Consider the following 22,788-nt stretch of genomic DNA (forward strand, 5'->3'; position numbering starts at 1 on the left):
TCTGTAATCAGCAGCTATTCACTAAAGGGCTGGACATATGTAGAGTTGCAAAAATTTACACATGCAGACAGTACGCTACCGTTTTCACAGAAAAGGTAGCATATTCTTGGTAAATATTTTTGTTTTATAACATATGGATGTTCAGGGGCGTAGGGAGGGGGGGGCAGCGGCCCCCCTCCTCCTAGACCTTCAAATTTATATTAGATATGGCTGAAAACAGATGGTTGGAAAGGCAGTTGATAAAAGGCCCTCCATCACACTATCGACTGCCCCCCCCCCCTAGACAATATGCTGCCTACGCCCATGTGAATGTTTAGTGCGTTCAGTGCAGGAAGTTGGTTTGGCCATGTTCTCAAGCAGTATATTGACTGAGGTTGCAGGAACTTAAATCTCTAGTAACTTATGGTGAAAACAAAAAGGGAGACACGTCAGTGCTACAAATGCCAAAAAGCGATTTTCCTTGTTGTTCAAGGTGGGTGACTTTAATTCTCCTGTACAAGGTTTTCTAGGTTGCTGATTCTGTTGGTGCGGTTTTGGTTTCAATCAGACGCCAATTTTAAGAGATATTAAGCTTTTTTTCAAAATCACCATAGTTTTTTTTTTTGTTATAAACTTATATTTTTTAGGTAAACGGAAAAAATAGTTACCATTCCTGAATCACTGTCAGATGGTAATTCTTCTTAATTTGGCATCTGTTTTCCAAATGTGTTTTTAACTTTTGGTTACTATGGGCTGATATTCGTCTTTTAATAGGTTGCAGTTGCAGCTGCAACTATGATTTCATAAACAAAGTATTAAGAATATTCAAGCTAACTGAGCTTATCCCTAGCCCTTAATAAGTCAGTGTAAAACATGCGCAAAAATAGCGTTGACCTAGGAATAAATCCTTGTTGGAGAGCTTGCATAAAACCTGTATTTAACATGAAAAGGTTGAATGCATCCAGTCGTTTAGATAGGTAGGCTTCCATTAAGGCTGGCACTGATTACTGCCAAGACTCCTGTTGACAACGTTACAGCGTTTGCTGTCACTTTGAGTATTAAATTTCAAGGGAAGCCGCACGCAGACTAAGCTTTACTATTTTCGTTATCTCATCGCTGCGTAAATCAAAGCCGAAATGAAAGCTTACAAGCAAAGGATAAAGTACAAAAAATGTTATCCATCTCAGGGGCTTGCTCACACAGATGGTTTCAGAGTATAGGAAAGAAAGAACTTTTTCCCATTAGTGTCAGACAAAGCTTGAGGTAGTCTTTAAGAAAGAAAAGAAAAACAGGTAAACTAGTAGCAAACTTATCGTCTTGTAATAAGCAACTATTCACCTAGATTTCCGTCAAGGAAGGCACTAATTAGCCTTAATGTTGCTTTGTGTCCTGACGACGGCATAAACGGTGGCCAAGCCAACTTCAAATACTATACAAATGGCAAAATTATACTATGAAACTAATTTTTCAGTTTGTGTTTGAAAATTTTCTAAAGAAACAGCTTTACTCTAAGTGAAATTACAGAACGTTGTGTAAATTTTAGACCTAGTTAATTGCGATGATTTCTATTCAAATAGTCGCCTTTTCTTCAAAAATTGAAAACCAGCCTAAAAATAGTTATAATCACATTTTGCTAATTGACACTTGATGCTCTTTCATGACAATGGGATATTTTCCATCAAGCTGGGCTCCTTTTTCGTAAAGTACCAAGGACATCAAAATTAAACCTGCTTTTGGTTTACAACATATTTACTTTTAATATATTAGAACTGTTGCAGTCTATCCGTTTCCATGATCCTTCATAGTTGTATTCACGTCCTTTTCACTATGGTTTGTCATCAACAACTATTGGGTGGATAAACAGCATGAGTGTGTTCTACTGCTACTACTACTGCTAACAACTCACTGCAGCACCAAACCGCCTGAGACCAGCACAGCTACGCAGGCTCCTTATTCATCCCAATCTATTCCAAACCTCCCTTTTTACACCCTCCCAAGGAGCTCCTGTTTCCCTTAAATCTCTCCTTATGACATCCTCCCACCCTATTTGAGGACCATCCGCTCTCCGTTTACCTCTAGACGGCTGTCCAACAAGGACACTCTTTGGCAATCTGTCATTCTTCATCAACAGTACATGCCCTAGCCATCTCATCCTTTCTCTCATTATAGCCTTAGAAAGCGGGATCAAACTACATTTTTGATCAGGTTACTATTTGGGATACGGTCAGTCAGTCGGGTACCCAAAAAAAATCCGTAAGTGATTTCTCTGGAAAACATCTAGGAACTCATCTTCCGTTTTTATCCGATTTATTCGCTTGATATTAACCTCCCTGGATGTACTTCATAAAAGAGATCACAACAAATACTTATCTGGCAACTTGTCAACTGAACTCAATTGACAACTAGGGGAGTAAAAACATTAATCACATGCACTCTACTGCAATCATAGTTTATATATATACCCCTGAAGGTGTGCCACATGTCACAATTACTGTCCCTTTTTGTTCTTTGTGTATAGTTTCAAATATTTTTTCCATTTTCGAGAAGATCGAATTTTGTGTATATATGACGTCATTTTCTTAGTAATCCTGCATTTTTCAGGGTTAACTAGAGTGTAACTTATCCGGCAACTAATCCATACCGTTTCAAATAGAAATCCTTCTAACCTCTGACGTCATTCACGTCTCGTGAAACGCTAAATATAAGCAATTGGGTTTGTCGGATACTTGGAATGCTGGAACGCACTACATGACATGAGAGTAAACTTCTGACCAGGGAAACTGATCAACAAGACTGTGAAGAGTGACATTTACTTACCTTCATACTGAAATTTAAGCAGCATGTAGTAATAATCATGTCATATCTTGTACTATATCGCGTTGAGGGAATTAAGGTCGTGTAGCTCAGAACTTTATCAAATGACCCCAAAACTAAAAAAAAAAGGTAAAGAATGCGGCACTAGACCCTTCAAGGTCCAAACCGGCGGTGCTGATCTCCGTCTCAGGGCCCTTTAGCCAGGAAGTGCAATGGGGGTTTGGGGCCAGCCATCCTGTGCTTACGCACACCCTTCCTGCTTCCCTTCCCCAGATTTCTCCCGGTACCCATTTAGAGCTTGGTCGACTCTGGCTGAGCTTGTAGTCACACCACTGACCCCCGTTCCAAACCGAATAACTGGCCACAACAGGAATCAAACCCCCGCCCTTCGGACAAAGGATTCGAAACCCAGTGCGCAAACCCCAAAAGTACCTTTTTATTAAACATTTTTGTTTGCCAAACTCTCAGCAACACTGTTCTGGGACCGACTTCTAGTTACGCAGAAAATATCCAATCCTTTTTTTTTGCTTCATCAAACTTAATTTTGCAAAATATATAAGAATAATAAAAAAAAGATAAATCTTACAAAAAGATGAATATTAAAAGATTTGCGAACGCTGCCATGCTTTGCGAAACAGACGTGTCTTGAAGTTCCTACTTTCCTGGGAAAAGGTATTTCAAAAGCATCTTATTCTATCTAATTAAGATTTGTTTGTTAGTAATTATAAACCATTTCAAAGGAAAATATGAATATTTCGTTAATTAGTAAGGTTGATTGGCTCCTCAACTTCTTTTCCCAACCTTAAGACGGTAACTTCAGACGTATTGGTTAAATGGTTTTCCATACTGTAAAAACGGTAATAAGGAAACGATGCTATGCTTACACAATAATGATAAGCTATTTGAACAGACTGGCAGCTGCAATAGGAAGGGGCGGATCTTCAGCATTTTTATTGGGGGGGGGGGGGCAAGAGGGGTCCCTATCTGGATAGTCAAGGGGTACGGACTATACAATATTTTTTCAATTTATTGAGGTGGGGGGGGGGGCAAATGCCCCCCTACCAATAGCCGTAGGTACATTTTGCATCATAAAATTTAGTTTAATGCTCTTGGGTGGTTTTATGTAGCCTCACTATGTTTTTTTTAATGTTTTCTACCAGAAAGAGTTTAGAAACAGGATAGACAAATGGTCATTTAGCCTTTTAGCAAAAAAAAAACTGTCAATAACGGCATAATTTTTCCAAGCTGAGAAAGTATTTTTACAGGGTTTAAAACAGTATTCTGAATTTTAATAAACTTACCATAAGGTATTAACGAATATACCTCTACAATACTAAGCGACAAATAGGGCACAAGGGTGAGTTTGGGATTTCAGGAGGGTCTATATCGGAATTTTGATTACTCTTTGTTCTCCTTGCTCATCAAATTTGTTGGCTAGAGTTGAATTTTGGTGATAAATTTGTGCAAAACTAAATAAGTCCGGCTGAAAATGTAACTATACTCAAGCGAGGGGAATGAGATACCCAACCCTCTGGATTCACCTGAGATTCAGTTCTATTCATCTACCAAACCCGATTTTTGAAATTTGATGCAACGGGTTTTTTAATTGAAAATCCGCTAACAGTAGTTGAAAAATGGCAGTTTTCATATGTTGTGAGTAAGTTTAGGTCATTATCTAAGAACAATTCGAAGAAATATCATAATTCTGCTTCATTGACTGGATAGATCTGAGACTAATGAACCCAGTGATATAAGTAGCCGATCTTGTCCTTTGGTTTATTTCTAACTGGAGAATGCTTGTCGCAAAATCGCTTGTTTTCGAGGGACCGTATATCTTAAGACTTTGAATTTATTTAAATACTTCTTGCATAATTTTTCAATTAGATTACGGATAAAACCAATCTTCATTAATTATATTTTGATTTGACATTGCTGCCGACCTAGGTTGTTAACGCATATACTAATCCTTGCGGAAGATTCGATAGATTTCATCAAAATTCCCACCAGGAGAATTCCAACTAAAATTTTGACAGCCTGAATTGCTGTCTTGCATGAAGTGTTACCTGTGTCAATCTATGTTTCTTTTTTTAATGTTTTCTTTCTTCTCCCTTTCAGAACGACTTGGGATGAAAATTCGTATAGGCGTTCGCCACTATGTTGATACCAAAATATTACTGGAGTACCACTAATTCGTGAATACTGTTTAAATTTACCAGTTCTACAAGTTAGGTAGGAACTTTTGTCCGTAAAAATGTACTTTTCAAGGCTTATGTGATCTCCCTTCCAAATAAGTGTGATAATCTGGTATATACGAACTTGAAACCTCCTTTAAAAGGTTCTTATATATACTGAATTGGATAATGTAATTTTTAACAAAACTTCCACTTTTCCCTGTTGACTAGTAAAGATTCTTGTAACCATCTTCACAGTATCTCTCATAGTCTTTGATATTTGTAAAACATTTTTGGGGCTTATTTTGGTGAAATTTGGGCATTTAAGACCCCCTCCCCCCCAAAAAAGGCATTTTTGGAAAGTTTACAATTTACATTCGCTTTTTTTTTTTAGCGAATCAGATCAACAGTGGATGAGAAACAGCAGAAGCAACTGAAAATGGACTTAGACGTTGTTATGAACAGCAGTAACTGCCCATACATAGTACAATTTTATGGAGTGCTTTTTAAGGAAGGGGATTGTTGGATATGTATGGAGCTGATGGACTCCTCCTTCGATAAGTTCTATCGCTTTGTCTACGAAAGATTAAAGGAAAGGATTCCTGAAGTTGTTCTGGGCAAAATAGCTCTGGCTGTGAGTCTTAATCCATTTTCAATATCCGTTTTCATTCATTTCCGTTTCATTTGATTCTTTTTTTTTTTGATTTTTTTTGGAGGGTGACGAGGAGATAGAATAGAAGAATAATTTTTGTATTCGGTATTCAGTTAGGTCGTAAAGTTTATTAAAAATTAATTTATGTTGTTTAATTTTATTTATTTATTTTATTATCATTTATCGTTTTTTCATATTTTTTTTCTTTTTTTTGGGGGTGGGGGGGGGGTAGGATGGCTTGTAGTAATTGTGTATGTAGGGTTTTGTAAAGGGTGATGTCTACCCATACAAGCATTATAAACTTCGGATTGTGTTGTTGATGTGTTTTATTTCTTTTAATAAAACCCTTTTTTTTTAAAAAAATAATCAATATAATCAAGATATATGAAAAATGAAATATTTGTACAATAAATATTATGTGTTACAACATCTGTGACAACAAATATTATAATATTGTCATAATCAATGAATGAGTTGTGATAACAAATAGTATTTTCATAGTCGATGATATTGATGTTGAATTTACTGAAATAAATATCTACATACAAGAAAAAATTCAATTTTTGGGGTTCACCCAAAACCAAAAAGTCGTGCATTCAAAACGAGCAATTTCCATGGATTATTATGGAAAAAAGGTTAAAAGTGATCAATAAAAATAATAATTAGAAATGATAAATAAGCATAGTATGATAAAAATAATACAAATAGTAATAACGACAAAACAGTGTCCAGGGGCAACTTGCTACTTACCATGTCTATACTTTGGTGTCCATATTGAATTTTTATTCTTGTCTCCTTAAGAGCAACCTAGTAAAGAATAGGGTCTAACCCTATGTATTTGAATTAAGACACCTCCTGCATAGTGGTTGGCGCCAAGAGCGTTGCAACTTCACTCCTCCAGCTGGACCGAACTGCTGCTATATAAGGGTCTTATCAACGGTAATAGTGGATATTTTTAGGAGCTTCTTTAGACAGTCCTTTTACCTGGTCTCGGCTCTATCTTTCAGGCGCGACCGAGCATGTGATGAGGGGTCGAAGTCGTGAGTAATTCGAGCAGGAGTGGTGGCTGCAGTCTAGCAAATTAAACGGAAAATGCATGAAATAAAGTTTCCTCGAAGAAAAAACAGTAGAACAACAACATTTGTACTTGAGGCCTATTCATAATAACATTTTATTAGTACAGAGATTTGGGCTTGAGCTAATTTCAGCCAATCAGGATTTTTCAGCCAATGAGAAAATTCTATGAAAATTCTGATTGGTCTTAATTAGCGCTAGTTAAATCTTGGTATTAGTAAAATCTTATTTTGAATGGGTCTATACTTTATGATTTTCTTTCAGTTTACATTTAAATTCATAAAATTGATTATTTTCCATTTCATTTTCTTAATTGTTTCTCATTCCCTCGTAAAAGGTGTGTAATAAGAGTCTTAATAAAGTGTCTATAATAAAAGGTGTAGCTTATTCCTTAATAAAAGATGGGTTATTATATTCCTTAACATTGGACGTGATCGTCCCTTACTAGGTTGCTAGCTACCGCTTCAACCCGGAGAACGGGGACGTGGGAGACAATATAATAATTTAATATATAACAGTCATATCTACTCTGTTTAAACGAGGGACTGTGTATTTATTGATATAATTTTTTTCTTGAAAACGGCTCAATATGTTTTTTGTTAAATTGGGACCCTGGGATTTTCTTGTCAGAAAAAACGATCTAGATAGGTGACGATTTTGTGAAAATTTGTTTAGAGCCTTGATTTTGGTAAAAAATTCATGTACAGTAACGTAAAAGGTTAGGTTTACAAAGTAAAGTAACGTCGCGTTTATGTGCATTTCAAGAGCAAAGATTACATCATTTTTCCCCAGGGGTGGTTCGCATCGTTTTTAGTATCTATGACGCATGCAGATTTACTCAAGATGACAAATTATTTTGTACAGCTAAAGAAAAGGGCATGGAACAAGAAACACCTAAAATCACATTGAATTACGAACTGAATCAAGAAACAGCCGAAATCACATTGAATCGTAAACGAAAATGTCGCATGAAGAAATCTCCAGTTGGAAGACAAATTAAATTTCAGTGGAATGAATGAACATGTTAGTTTAAGAGTGTTTGAGTCTGTGTAGGATAGACAGAAAGGAGGAATTGGTTTTCAGTATCTGAACTATGTGCTGAGGTTCATTTTTTACTAGGTTTCAGTGAAACTTACATAGCCCCCATTAATAATGAACTATATCGGTCCTTTATGTAAATAATTCTGAAAACTTTTTCTCGTAATTACAAAGTAATTTTCAGATGAATCCGAATTAAAATTACTATCTTCAAAATAATGTTACATGGGAAATATTTGTCGCTTTTTGTTTTCTTTAGAACCTTTTTTATTTTGGATATTAGGGTGGTTTGTCTTTTTTACTAGACTACAGCTACTGATACAGCAATGATAATTAGCTAGAATCGACTTTCGTAAAAAATGATGAATCAGATCAAAATGAGCTAAGTTAAAATTATTTAATGTACCAGTATGTGATCACAATCCTTAAAGTAAAGAATTATCTCTTTTTGTCATGAAATCGAAGACCAGTTTAGCATAACGGCTTAGTTTGAGCTCACACTTTTTTTCTAATGTCAATTCATCATTGCCAAGACATGCTGGAAGAAAATGATGTCAGTCAAAATTTGAATCCTCAAGGATGAATTCAATGAATGAACAAGCCTCTGATCATGCAATCATTTCTGCAAACGAAACCAATCAGTCCAATCTGTTTCAAACGGACTCTGCTGAAACTGAGCTATCAAATATAAATATCTCAACAGTAGACATTTTTGATGAAAATCCAGCCACAAAGAAGCTGACTAACCAGCTGAAGAAATTACCAGACAAAAAAGAAGAGGACGCAGCAAATAAAAAGAATGAAACATCTTTTCAAAATGATGAGAAACGGTCTATAAGCAATAATCTTGTGAGACACTAGATAGTTCAAACTAATAAACACCAGACCATCCACACCAATGAAAAACCATTTAAGTGTAATACACATAATGAGAGCTTTTTTCAAGACAGTCATCTCGTTCGACACGCGAAGATAGACACCGGTGAAAAGGTGTTCAAGTGTGAGGTATGCAAGCACAGTTTTAATCAGAAGAATACTCTCACCAGACACATGAGAACACACACCGATGAAAAGCCATTCAAGTGTGACGCATGCAAGCACAGTTTTAGTAAGAAGGATACTCTCGCCATACACATAAGAACCCACACCGGTGAAAAGCCGTTCAAGTGTGACCTATGCAAGCGCAGTTTTAATAACAAGAGTAATCTTGCCACTCACTTGAGAACCCACACCGGTGAAAAGCCATTCAAGTGTGACATATGCAAGCACAGTTTTAGTCAGAAGAAAACTCTTGCCATACACATGAGAACCCACACTGGTGAAAAGCCATTTAAGTGTGACGTATGCAAGCACAGTTTTAGTCATAAGAATACTTTCGCCATACACGTGAGAACCCACACCGGTGAAAAGCCATTCAAGTGTAACGTATGCAAGCGCAGTTTTAACGTCAAGAGTAATCTTGCCAGGCACTTGAGAGTCCACACCGGTGGAAAGCCATGCAAGTGTGACGTATGCAAGCACAGTTTTAGTCAGAAGAATACTCTCGCCATACACATGAGAACCCACACCGGTGAAAAGCCATTCAATTGTGACGTATGCAAGCACAGTTTTAGTAAGAAGGATACTCTCGCCATACACATAAGAGTCCACACCGGTGAAAAGCCATTCAAGTGTGACCTATGCAAGCGCCGTCTTAGTCAGAAGAGTAATCTTGCCACTCACATGAGAACCCACACCGGTGAAAAGCCCTTCAAGTGTGACATATGCAAGCGCAGTTTTAGTCAGAAGAAAAATCTTGCCATACACATGAGAATCCACACCAGTGAAAAGCAATTGTAATATATGTGATAAGAGCTTTACTCGAAATAATAATTTCATTCAACATGTGAAGATACACACTGGTATACAAGCACAACTTTTTTTTCGATCGAAGCTAAAAATAACTCGATTCTTTATTAGATTGAAAATTTCATTAGACAAATATTCATCAAATGCTTCCTCAATTAAATTACCACTGGAAATTATATCTTCCGTAAATCGGTTTCATTTATGTCATTTTGTGAAGATTTCCATTTCATACAAGAACTTGAATTAGCTCACTGGAATGTTCAAGGTTTTTCTCAGAGTCCAACGCCTCCTATCAGAGAAAAAAAAATCCCATATTGTCTTTAGTTGAAACCTGGTTGAAGGGTTCTGTATGAGTTGATGGCTATTAATATTTTGGTGCACACAGAAATAGGTAAAAAAAAAAAGGCCAAATTTTTGGAGGTGTATGCATTTTGGAGGTGAAGAAATCTGTCCAAAGAATTAAAAGTGCGTTTGTTAATTTTGTTTGGGTTAGAGTAAAAGTGGCACAATTTCATTTTATTTTTTGTTGGATGTATCTTACACCGAAAAGCTTTTTCGAGCTTTCTTCTTGAGGAAACTTGTGAAGTTAAGAAAAGTTTCCTGCCATTTTTTTATTCTTAGGTGCTTTTACTGGAGTTATGTGACATAGAGAATATAATCATTTTTAACGGGAGGTTGGGGAAGGACAATTCATCGAGGTTTTTACGTATTTTTCGGGCTGATCTCCAAGCTTTATTGATTTATATTATGGTTGTTATGTTTCTCTTACCCCTTTGCAGGGATTTTGAGTTCGATCGATGGCTGGATCTGATCATATGTCCATTGGGGCATCATTAAGGTTGTTCAGTAGGAATTAGGAAAGTCAGAAGTAAAGGTCTTTAAAAGAACCGTTGATCCGATTATGCGGAAGGAGGTGGTAAAAAAAGCGGTAAAGTTAGAACAGGACGGAATGATTAAATTTAAAGAATTTGTTCCATCTGATGAGCTCCGGAAGAAATTGGAACAGGTGGAAAACTATAGCAAAGGAAGGAAAATTGAAGATTCAATTAAGAGAATCACTAGAATTGTGTACATTGGAGGTAAAAAAAAATAGCGAAAAGGCGACCAGAGGAAAAGAAGAGCTTTTGAACGAGGAATTCCCTGTGCAGAGGAAGCGGTTGCAGCTCGCAGCAGAAAAGTTGAAAATTTGATGGCAGAAAGAGAATAGTAAGCTATATAGTGATTTTAAAGGAATGAGAAGAGACTACAAAAGATTGATTAAAAGAAAAAAGTGTTAGCATTTGAAGAGCAGAAAGCAGATCATCTATGTGCAATCCTAGAAAGGGCTTATGCCATATTTGCCTCTCAGCCGGACTATCTGTCTTGACTTTTTCTACAATTAGCCATGGCTTGATGCGCGCGGGAATCAAGCCATGGCTAATTTTAGAAAAAGCCAAGACAGAAATTCCGGGTGAGAGGCAAATCTGGCATAAGCCCTTTTTAGGACTGTATAAAAACGTTGCATTTCACTTATTGATCAGTAAGTCTATCATCCATCCGTCCATACGTCATTACTACTACTGCTACTAACAACTCACCGCAGCACCAAGCCGCCTGAGGGCAACACAGCTACGCACGCTCCTCCTCCATCCTAATCTATTCAAAACCTCCCTTTTTACACCCGCCACGAAGTTCCCATTTCCTTTAAATCTTTCTTTATGACGGCCTCCCACCCCAGAAGGGGACTACCTGCTTTCCTTTTAGCCCTAGATGGTTGGCCGAAAAGAGCAATCTTCGGCAATCTGCCATCCTTCATCCGCACAACGTGCCCTAGCCACCTCAACCTTTCTTTCATTATAGCCCTAGAGAGCGGTATTGAACCACATTTTTTGTATAGCCTATTGTTTGAAATACGGTCAGTCAGCCGGGTACCTAGAACAATCCTTAAGCAATTTCTCTGGAAAACATCTAGCAAATCTTCATCCGCTTTTCAGAGCGTCCATGCTTCAGAGCCATATTTGACCACTGTCATCATTGCAGCTTCTAATACTCTAATCATGGTTTGCAGATTTATCTTCCTATTCTTCCTGACTTTTTTTAACTGTGAAAAACCACCCTGAGCCTTGGCTATTCTACTTTTAACATCTTCACTGCTCCCACCATCTTTACTAATAATACTACCAAGGTAAGTAAAGCTGCCCACCTGATCAATCTTTTTATTACCCAACGTCACCTGTTCATCTCCACTTATTCCTAGCCTTAGTGACTTAGTCTTCCCAACATTAATTTTCAAACTAATTCTAGCACCCTGAACTCGCAAAACCTCTAAAACTTCATTGATTTTGCTCACACTTTCATCTAGGATGCTTAAATCATCAGCATAATCCAAGTCCAGGAGACGTTTTCCTCCCCATTTGATTCCGTGGTCTCCCAATACCTTTCCTGTGCTCCTTAAAACAAAGTCCATCAAAATAATCCACATAAAATGGGATAGAACACAACCCTGCTTAACTCCAGATTTAATATAAAACCAGCTGCTAACCTCATTTCCTACCTTAACCGCAGCAGTGTTATTCTCGTACATAGCACTAATCACTTTAATGTAATTGTCTGGTATACCATACAAGTATAAAAACTTTACTAAAGATCTTCTATCAACAGAATCGACCGCTTGCTCATAATCTATAAAACTGAGGACCAAAGGTGTTTGAAGACTCAGGCACTTCTCAATTATTAGCCTAAGAGTGAAAATTTGGTCGACACATCCTCTACCTTTTCTAAAACCGCACTGCTCTTCTCTTAAAACTTTGTCTACGGCATCTCTCAGTCTAAAAATTATCATATTACTAAGTAATTTACTACCTACAGAGATCTGACTAATGCCTCGATAATTATCACACTCACTTTTATCACCTTTCTTATAAAGTGGCTTAATTAAGGTTTTCCTAAAATCGTGAGGTACTTCCCCTTTTTCAAAAATAATATTCGTAATCTTCAATAACTTATTTCTAACCTCAGAGCCACCGTATTTAAGAAACTCATTTACCACCCTATCAGCACCTGGAGCCTTATTATTTTTTAATCCTTTTAGTACCGTTGCTAATTCCTCCTCACAAAACAAATCTTCTTTCACATCCAAGGTATCACAAACTTTTTCATTTTCCTCTATATTTTTTCCTGCAACTCCTAGGGCAGAACTAAGGTAGATAGTCATAGAACTTAGGAAAGCTTTCTATTCCAGTAATCATCGGGACTTTTGGCAGCTTTGGATATAGTTGGAATACTATCGAAATTTTTTGTACTCATAAAAACTTAATAAAAATGCAAGTAAACTAAATTTTGATGCGTTTTTGAAAGTTTTTTTATTGTACCCCCCCCCCTTCGGAACAAAAATCATGGATGCGCCCTTGATTATGTAACAACGTAATTAAAGCAGTAATAATTACTGGGAAAAAAACTGGAAAAGACGATCACATTATTCTGTGGTTTGAGGACTTGCCATAGCGAGAATCACATATATACAAGCGTGCCGAGTTCCAGGGACCACGTGAAACTTGGTCTCTTAGTACTGCACATTACTAGGTTGCAGCCCTATTATATATATATATATATATATATATATATATATATATATATATATATATATATATATATATATATATATATATATATATATATATATATATATATATATATATATATATATATATATATATATATATATATATATATATATATATATATATATATATATATATATATATATATATATATATATATATATATATATATATATATATATATAAGGCACGCTTTTTAAGTAAATGCCGTTTTGCGATTCCGTTACCACAGCGCTACGATCGGCGTTCTTGCGCGCTGGTTACCTACATCTCTTGTCTACGCACTAACGCCATTACTGTCTGATTTTTCATTGTATACGTTGTTTACTGAGTGTTTAAGATGCCTCCGACAATCCTGAGTCCCGCCGATTGTGAAGTACGGGCTGTTATACGATTTCTTAGTGCTAAAGGCGTAACACCGATATATATTCATCGTGAGATCTGTGAAGTTTACAGACAAAGCATTATGAGTGATGGAATGGTAAGGAAATGGGTGAGAGCATTTAAAGATGGCCGCGCAAATGTGAATAATGAAGAACGGAGTGGGCCTCCTTCGGTCTTTAATGAAGATTTGGTGCAGAAAGTGGAAGAAAAGGTGAGCGAAAACAGACGCATTACAATTTCATCAATATGCGACTGGTTTCCTCAATATTCTCCTAGTGTTTTGTATCGCATTGTGACTGAGAACTAGAATTACCGGAAATTGTGTTCACGTTGGGTTCCAAAAATGTTGACGGACTTGCACAAAACCCAACGTTTAGGCAGTGCATTGACTTTCCTTGAGCGGTACCACAATGAAGATGAAGATTTTTTAGACTAAATTGTTACTGGTGACGAAACTTGGGTGGTCTACGTCACACCAGAATCAAAACAACAATCCATGGTATTGCGACATTCATGGTCACCCAAAAAAGTGAAGTTTAAGCAAACAATATCTGCCCGGAAAATCATTTGCACAGTGTTCTAGGACAAAAAAGGAGTATTGCTACTGGAGTTTCTGCCTCTTAATGAGACAATCAATGCAGCGTCTTATTGCGAGACATTGAACAATCTGCCTCGTGCAATCCAGAACAAAAGACATAGCAAGTTGAGTAAGGGTATCGTTTTGCTGCATGACAATGCCCGTCCACATGTGGCTAATTGGACCAAAGATTTCATCAAATCTTTTAAATGGGAAACTCTAGATCATCCTCCATACAGCCCTGATCTGGCGCCCACCGACTACCATTTGTTCCCGCACTTGAAGAAACACACCGGTGGTCAGCGTCTTCAAGACGATAAAGAAGTAAAAAAAGTTGTGATACAGTGGTTAACAAGTCAGGCGGTAGAATTTTATGAGGAGGGTATTCAAAAACTGGTGCCACGTTATGACAAGTGCCTCAATATTCACGGAAATTATGTAGGAAAGTAGATTCAGGTACAGGCTTTCATGTAAAAATAAAATCATTGCGATATCATTGCACGTCTGTTTATAATTCCAAAACGGTTCTTACTTAAAAAAGATGCCTCGTATATATATATATATATATATATATATATATATATATATATATATATATATATATATATATATATATATATATATATATATATATATATATTATTATTTATTATTATTACGCGTAATTATCATAGATATCATGATTATTATAGTAAAACTTCAGATCTTCAGTCGTCATACAGAATGAGAATGACTCATACTCACCTTATAAAATTGGCACTTTAAAACTAATTCATTTTTTTTTTAATGGAAAGCTGCACAAATTTAAATGAATTTTCTTCTAATAGGAGAATCTGGCTTTGAAACTAACTTTAAAGAAATCTTTTGTCTGCAGTTTATCTAACCCAAGTTAATTAAATATATTGATTTATTCTTCTTCTTCTGTTGGAAAGCGGATCTTTCCGATGCTATCATTGATCTTTTGGACAATGCGAATGAACTTTTAACCGTGAAAAATTGCGTATCATAATTATAATGACAGCAATAACCTAAAAAGTTTAAATAGTGTTTTGCTGCCGTAACGTTATTTTCCCATAATCGCAATTTTGTAGTGGTTTCTCCTAATGAAAAGAAAAAATTAGGAAGTGTGTTTCCATCAACAACTCACAACCTTTTTCAAACCGATAAATGGTCTTCTGACGAAGTACTAAAGCTTTGTTTCATTTTTTTTTTTTTTTTCATTGAGGCTTTTCATAGAAACCTGAATTTATCTTTTAGACTGTGAAGGCACTCCATTATTTAAAAGAGCATTTAGAAATCATTCATCGAGATGTGAAACCGTCTAATATCCTGTTGGACCGTCGAGGTGCTATTAAGCTATGTGATTTTGGTATCAGTGGACAGCTAGTCGACTCAATCGCTAAAACAAGGGATGCTGGCTGTAGACCTTATATGGCTGTAAGTGCTTTTCTTTATTTCTCATTTTCTTTTCTGTCTCTCCATGTTTTGACTTTCTCTAAAACCTTCAAAAACACATATTTATCAAAGAGAGGCTTGAGATTCTTTTGCTCTAAAAATTTCCTCTCTTCTTTTTTCATTATAATAATGTTTTTATCTAATTTGCCTGTCAAGTTAAATTGTAGGCGTTTTGTAGTAAATTGTTTATTTTTAAATCTTCTGGAAATTTGTCAACCTCTGTTGCGACAAAACTGTCTTGTCTCGTTTTTTTTTTTTTTTTTTTTTTTATGTAATGCAAAGGACAAAGAGGGGGGATAAATTACAAAAGTGGAAACTGGTACTAGCGTCGACAAAAAAATTGGCAACACCGTCTAGCGTTGTGCGTTTCTTGGCATCTTTTCAAGCTTCGTAATTGTGTTTTTGTCATAATCTAAGATTAAACACTGATTACACAAATGTCGCCAATTACGTTAATTTTGCTTTATTATTTTACGTTAATTTTTCTTTATTATTTTACGTTAATTATGTTAATTTTGCTTTATTAGTTTACGTTAATTTTGCTTTATTATCTTACGTGAATTACGTTAATTTTGCTTTATTACTTTACGTTAATCACGTTAATTTTGCTTTATTATTTTACGTTAATTTTGCTTTATTATTTTACCTTAATTTTGCTTTGTTATTACGCTGAAAAATGCCAAGAGACGCCTAAAGCTAGATGACGTTGGTGATTCCTTTTTATCGATGCTAGTGCCAGTTTCCATTTTTATAATTTGCCTATACTCTTTGTCAAAGAGAAATTCAGAGTTAATCATGAAAATCAAAGTCTCTTTAACAAAGTTTGTTTTTTAAAAAGTTTGTCTTTAAAAATAATTGCGAAGGAAATCGACTGTCATTACTTAAGTACAGTAACTGTAAAAGTATATTTGTACGGAATATACACATTAGACGTAAAATGGTAGCTTAATGGTTTAACGCATCATAAGTTGCTGTTAAGTTGTTTTTTTGTCGTCTTGAGTTTTACACTTTTTTAAATAACCTTGAATTGAATTATTTCTATTCTAATCCCATTTTTTCATATTAAAAGATTTTGAAAATACCAAAGTAAGAATTATATCTACAGCATGTTATGTGAAGAATTTTGTTTGCACTTTTCTTTATAACTTTAATGGATTCAAGAATGACAGCTGTTGACTGCATTGCTCAGTCCTCGAATTACGTTGCATTTTAATGCCGTGCAAACCATGAATGTCACACTCATGGCCTGCAGGCCCTTTGCAGCCCGCACTGCCAATTTTTGCGACCCCGCTGTAGAAGGAAGTATTGGATTTTTTTATGAACTACATTCACATGTTTGCACATAGTATGTGCCTAGTAAAATTCGATTGGGTTGGTGTAGTCGCATCAACCTTGATGGCAAAGATCATGATAATAGTTTTTAATGGTGTTTTGTGAGATAGACTTTTTTTTTTGTCATTACACCCTTTAGACACCTTACCTGTTTTTTTTATGGGGGGGGGATAAAATGATTCATTCATTATCAGAAACTTATAGAAGAGAACCCCCCCCCAAAAAAAAAAAAAAATCAAACTTTGTTTAAAAATTCATGTTTTGGTATTTAAGCAGCAAGCAGACATTTTCGAAGTAACGAACATTCATCATTCGCATTGCATTATCCATCAAGAAATTATGTGCGTGAAGGCAAGTTCGTATCCAGGGAAGGTGTTACCGGTTTTGAACCCCCCTCCCCCTGAAGTATAAACACATTTTGATACGTTTGGTAATTATTTTCTGTGACTCCCCCCCCCCGCCCTCCCGAACAAAAATCCTGGATACACCCTCGCGTGAAGGTGAGATGGATAACTTCTTGTTGTATTTGAAAAAAAAATTATTAAACATTATCAAATCCTTTGGATTAAATGAGCGATAATTTTCTGCTTTTCTTACCGATTTTTTATACCCCGGGCACTGTTACTACAGTGAGGATTAATTGACTATTATACTAAATATATGAACTTCCTTGAAGTTCATGACTGGGCAAATTGAAGAATGATTTAAATTTATTTCTACTCGGAAAGGAGTAACCTATAGCAAATATGCGGGATAAAATTAACAGATTCAAATGTGAGTTGGTTTTATTTGACAAACTTTTTCGAGAAGAAAATTTGACGCATTTATCTACATGTCATAGGCATAAAGCAAGTTCAGGTAACACTGTATCATATCACAAATACTCTGAAAGTATTTGGAGCCAGATTTGGATATTTAAATTCTTGGACAGGAAAATAACATTATTTTCATCTATTTTTCAATGGATATAGAATTAGTACCTAATGATAAGCAAAGGGAAATAATCTGATTCCGTGGAATTTTGCTTAATAGAACAATTCAAGGAAGTTGGTGTGCCTGAAATTTAGATCTATTTGTAACTCAATTTTGAAGATACTAGAAAATAGTCGTATGAGATTATCTTCATATTTGGAAGTAAATACAGGCACGAGCAGTTATTTCGCTTACGAACGGCAGAAGTCTCCACTCATTACAAATTAATTGCACAAATTAGTCGCCTTGGTTCGGTGTTAATAATAATGGCTGTAAACAGTAGAAATAGAAGACTTGTGGAACTGGATAAAATAGAAAAAGTAGAAGGCATAATGCTACTACTACTAACAACTCACTGCAGCGCCAAACAACCTAAGACCAACGCAACTACGCACACTCCTCCTTCATCTCAATCTGTTTAAAGTCTCCCTCTTCTCGCCCTTCTAGGAAGTTGCATTTTCAATCAAATCCTTCCTTACGACCTCCTCTCACCCCATTCGTGGAAGACCTGCTTTTTGTTGGGCCCTAGATGGTTGGTTGACAAGGACGATCTTTGGACGATTCACAAGGACGATTCACAAAATGTGTCCAATCTATTTTAACTTTTCTCATTAGAGCCCTAGAAATCGGGATAGAACCACATTTTTATTACTGCTTACTGTTTAAAATACGATCAGTCAGACGGGTATCCAAAATAATCCGTAGACAATTATCTCTAGAAAATGTCTAACAAATCCTCCGTCTTTCGGAGCGCCCACGCTTATAAACCCTATTTGACCACTGGCATCACTGTAGCTTCTAATATTCTAATCTCGGTTCTTAGAATTATCTTCCAATTCTTCTAAACTGTTTTCAACTGTGGAAAAACACCCTGGGCCTGGGCTTTTTTACTTTAACATCTTCACGGCACCCACCGTCTTTACTAATAATACTACCTATGTGAGTAAGTGTCTTGCCACTTTATCGATCTTCTCGTTACCCAACACTACGTCTTCACCTTCACTTATTCCCAGTCTTAGCGACTTAGTCATCTTAACATTAATTTCCATATCCATTCTTTCGCCCTGAACTCTTAAAACTTCTAGAATGCATTCATTTTCTATGTTTCATTCATTTTGTATATTACATTTTCATGTGAGTAAGTGTCTTCCCTCTTGATCGAGCGTCTCGTTACCCAACACTACGTCTTCGTCTTCATTTATTCCCAGTCTTAGCGCCTTCCATGTATATTCTTTCGCCCTGAACTCTTAAAACCTCTAAAATGCATTCATTTTCTATTTACCTTGTGGAAGTAAAAATTTGTTCTGAGGCAACTTTGGCAGGGTGTAAGTATTAAAATTACTGCTGGGAGTGAGGAGAACATCCCCTAAAAGTGAAATATTATCATTCGGGTTATTGTAGGGAGGTTTGCAGTAAGGCTCAAACTCACCACCCTGAACCGAGAGACTACTAAACCGGTTTTGAGGTGGGAGGGGAAGAGGTTAACTTTTAAAAGTTGGGGGTAAATTGAGAGAGCCGTGGGTAAAATGTTGCTCTTTTGTAAGGTTTTCTTCTATAAAGAGGGGAAACTATATCTTTTATTTGAATAATCACTAGTAATCAGTGAAGCATTCACTGGTTTATGGTTGGACTTTAAGAACGAAGCTTTAACTGGGCGATGGGATGGAGCGGATAATTTTTGGGGCAGACTATTTATTATAGGATAATTTTCGCATGTGGGACCTCTCAAACCAGAGTCACATTAATAGGGTAGCCAGGGGGGATAAAGCGTAAGGGAAGGGAGAAAGGTTTTCTGGTGATCCGGGAATAAGTCGAATTGGGAGTGTTCTTTATATGGGGGGATGGGAAGGCAAGATGATGCTGGGAGAGGGAAGTACGATGGAGGGTGTCTGAGATGGGAGGGGTCGAGTTTGTTTCGGCAAATAGCGAGTGGAGTCCAGAACCAGTCGGTAACTTCTTGGACGCACGGAGAAAACGGAGTCGAAACGAAATGCATTTTTGGGAGGAATATGAGTGGGGAGGGGGGGTAGAGGATGAATACGGTAGGGGAAATCTGGGGAAAAGAAACGGCGGGGGGCTCCCGAAAAGAAGTCGAGAGCTACTGGCTGGAGATGAAAGGGGTAAACTGGTGCTGGGGTTATCATGTGTATCAACCTTTAAGGAACTGTTTCGAACATAAAAGAATGGTATAATGGTGAAAATAGACGAAGGGAGGGGACATGGTATCGGTTATTGCAATGGTGAGTGAGCAGATATTATTTTTTTAATTCAGATGGGATTTTATGGAAGCAATGATCGCCCAACCATCTAAGGCCAAACGAAAATCAGGTCGTCGCCGAGTGGATTGGGGAGATGCTGCAAGGAAAATTTTAGGGGAAATGGGAACTTCTTGGGAGGCTGTAAAGAAGGAGGCTTTGAATAGATTGGGGTGGAGGTGGAACTTACGTAGCTGTGTTGGCCTCAGGCGGCTTGGTGCTGCGGCGAATTGTTAGTAGTGGTAATGATAGCGGAATAGGAGCTGAATGTCAAGGTGGGAGGAGTTCTGACGAAATCGGTGGAGGTGGATGATGATACAAGAAATAGGGAAAGCGGCGGCACTACAAATTATTCCTGCTTCTCTGACTACCGCCACAAATATTATTCCTATCTGTGTATGTTATACAAAAATCCTGTTGATGTAAGAAGGAATAAAAACTATCGTCTTTGCCATGCCTAAAGATTATATCTTATCATTTTTACGCTTCTCGGATGATTGCGAAAACTGTTTTCTAATCCCTTCTTAAAAGGAGGACCGGCAGAAAATATTTGCTCAGTACGCTTTCATCCTTTTAATCTAAACCGCCCTAGTGAACCTCTCTTTGAGAACGGTTTAGAAAATCGTTTTTGGCAAATATGTCTGAGATGTAAAAACGGTAGATAGGACTTCTAAGCGTGACGTTGACGCTCTATAGAAAAAAAATAGTAAAAGGCGGAAAAAAATGTTCAACAAAAACTTTGTCAGGTTGTGTTTCAATACACCCATTCTCTTTCCTTATTACTGTGTTTCTTTATTCGTTTAGAGAGATCAGTAGCATCTCAACCCCCCAAAAGTAGGATTAAGGATAATCAAGAACTAGAAATTAGAGTATCTAGATATTTGTTTAAAATGTTTTTATAACTACCAGTATTGCATCATAGTTTTATTTTCAGCCGGAGAGGATAGATCCTTTGACAGGCAGTGGTTACGACGTTCGTTCGGATGTTTGGTCCTTAGGTATGACCTTGTATGAGCTGGCTATTGGTCGATTTCCCTATCCCAAATGGAACTCAGTTTTTGAGCAGCTAACTCAAGTAGTGAATGGTCCAGCACCACAACTCCAGAACAATTATAATGGGGTAGAATATACCCACGAGTTTGTAAATTTTGTAAATACCTGGTAAGTAACTACTATTCTCTTTTGCTGAAATAAATAGTTAAAATTCCACTTAGGAAGGATTAGAAATGCAGAAAAATAAACGCAGCCTGATGTCTGAAAAAACACAAGACTGTCCAGTAAACATTGTCAGTCGTGAGTCAATCTGAAAAATTTGGGTCGCTCCTTTGTGATTCTGCTGGGCTTTCCCAAAAGGCAAAACTCAAAATGTTTGAAAACTTAGTCTTTTGTTGTGCCTACAAGTACAGTGGACATTGCCCGTCATGAGTCAACCCAAAAATCTCAGTCACCCCCATTGTAATTCAAGTGGGCTTTGCCCAGTACGCAAAGCTAATATAATATGAACAATCTCAGTCTCCCACTTGGCTGCAAGCCATGTGGACATGATCGGTCATAAATCTTTGAATCATTTTTGGGTCTCCAATTGCCTTCAAATGGTCCTACAGAACTAACAGACTATTTGAAATAATCTTACTCTATGCAAATTTACCTTAGTTCTACCTTAAGATGAATGATAGACCATCATCAAAAAGCGAAAATAATCATTTTCATAGAACTCTAAAAAAGTTAAGCCAGCTGTACCTCTTACAGAGACTACCTGTCTTTGCTTTACTCTAATTAGTCATGACTCTCATGTCTTTTATGACTTTCATCAAGTTGATAATCTCCAGCTCAAGCACGAATGTACAAACAGCAGGGTTATCACCCAAGTAAATCCATTGGTACCACCGTAGCCGATAAATCTATCAAATTCGTCAAAAAAGCACTGCATTCTGCATAGGAACTTAAACTCACGTTCTCCAACAGGAGCATAGCTTCAACCCACTAGAAACATTGAATTATTTAGGATATGTACGTACTATGGCCCTTGAAAGTTGCCACAAGTGGTAAGCCAGTGCCATCGGTGGTAACTTTCATTCAAATGTATTGGTTAATTTCATAAAATCGCAGCATTCAAGTTTTATTTTTGCCATTCCCAAGTTATCGATAACCCTTAAACATCTGAAACCCAGTATGTTTCAGTTCTTTCTCGAATTGAGATTTATTTGGGTTTAGCCAATATATTTCAGCCGTTGATGTGGTAATTTTAAAATATGCGACTTCCTTTTAGAAAAACAGTGAGTCATATATAGTTAGTTTTGTTTAGATTTATTTATAAATAAACAATTTTAAGTTCACAATATTAAGCTCAATTCTTGTTGTTACTTGCTGCAACACCCACAAAAAAAGAAACAAACACACAAAGGTAACCTACTAATTGGTAAACTGATTTATATAAAATGGTGTTATCAATCCTCTTAGTGACTCTTTAAGCGTTAACTAGACTCATTTGTCTCCTGCGAAATTGGAGGGAAGAGATCTGGAATGTGGGAAACCTTTGGGGTTATATTATAAAGCAAGCAAGATTATAAAGATCGATCATCCTCTTAGAAGCCCTCCTCTGTATTTTTTGGATCTGGCTGACATCATTGGGTCTGGC

At 36.7% G+C, this 22,788-nt stretch overlaps 2 protein-coding genes across 2 annotated transcripts in view; both read left to right on the forward strand.

Moving 5' to 3' along the window:
• The window catches only part of LOC148956253 (dual specificity mitogen-activated protein kinase kinase 4-like), a 59,138-nt gene that overhangs the window by 32,134 nt on the left and 4,216 nt on the right, over positions 1–22,788 (forward strand). The window contains exons 4-6 of the mRNA XM_089100828.1: positions 5,359–5,598; positions 15,394–15,573; positions 21,085–21,311. Coding sequence (XP_088956954.1) covers positions 5,359–5,598; positions 15,394–15,573; positions 21,085–21,311 — 647 coding nt within the window. The remainder of the gene's footprint in view (positions 1–5,358; positions 5,599–15,393; positions 15,574–21,084; positions 21,312–22,788) is intronic.
• Positions 8,308–9,567, forward strand: LOC148956254 (uncharacterized). The gene is made up of 2 exons (XM_089097584.1): positions 8,308–8,577; positions 8,758–9,567. Exons 1-2 carry the CDS (start codon positions 8,308–8,310, stop codon positions 9,565–9,567), a joined length of 1,080 nt encoding a protein of 359 aa, XP_088953710.1.

Source organism: Artemia sp. Qi Xiang Cuo, chromosome 1 (assembly GCF_049724085.1).
Source record: "Artemia sp. Qi Xiang Cuo chromosome 1, ASM4972408v1, whole genome shotgun sequence".
Classification (NCBI taxonomy): domain Eukaryota; kingdom Metazoa; phylum Arthropoda; class Branchiopoda; order Anostraca; family Artemiidae; genus Artemia; species Artemia sp. Qi Xiang Cuo.

Excerpts from the sequence above, each read along its gene's own strand:
- LOC148956254 (XM_089097584.1), top strand. The coding sequence starts at position 8,308 with ATGAATTCAATGAATGAACAAGCCTCTGATCATGCAATCATTTCTGCA. Across the intron at positions 8,578-8,757 it reads GGTCTATAAGCAATAATCTT|AAGAATACTCTCACCAGACA; the intron begins GTGAGACACTAG and ends AGTTTTAATCAG.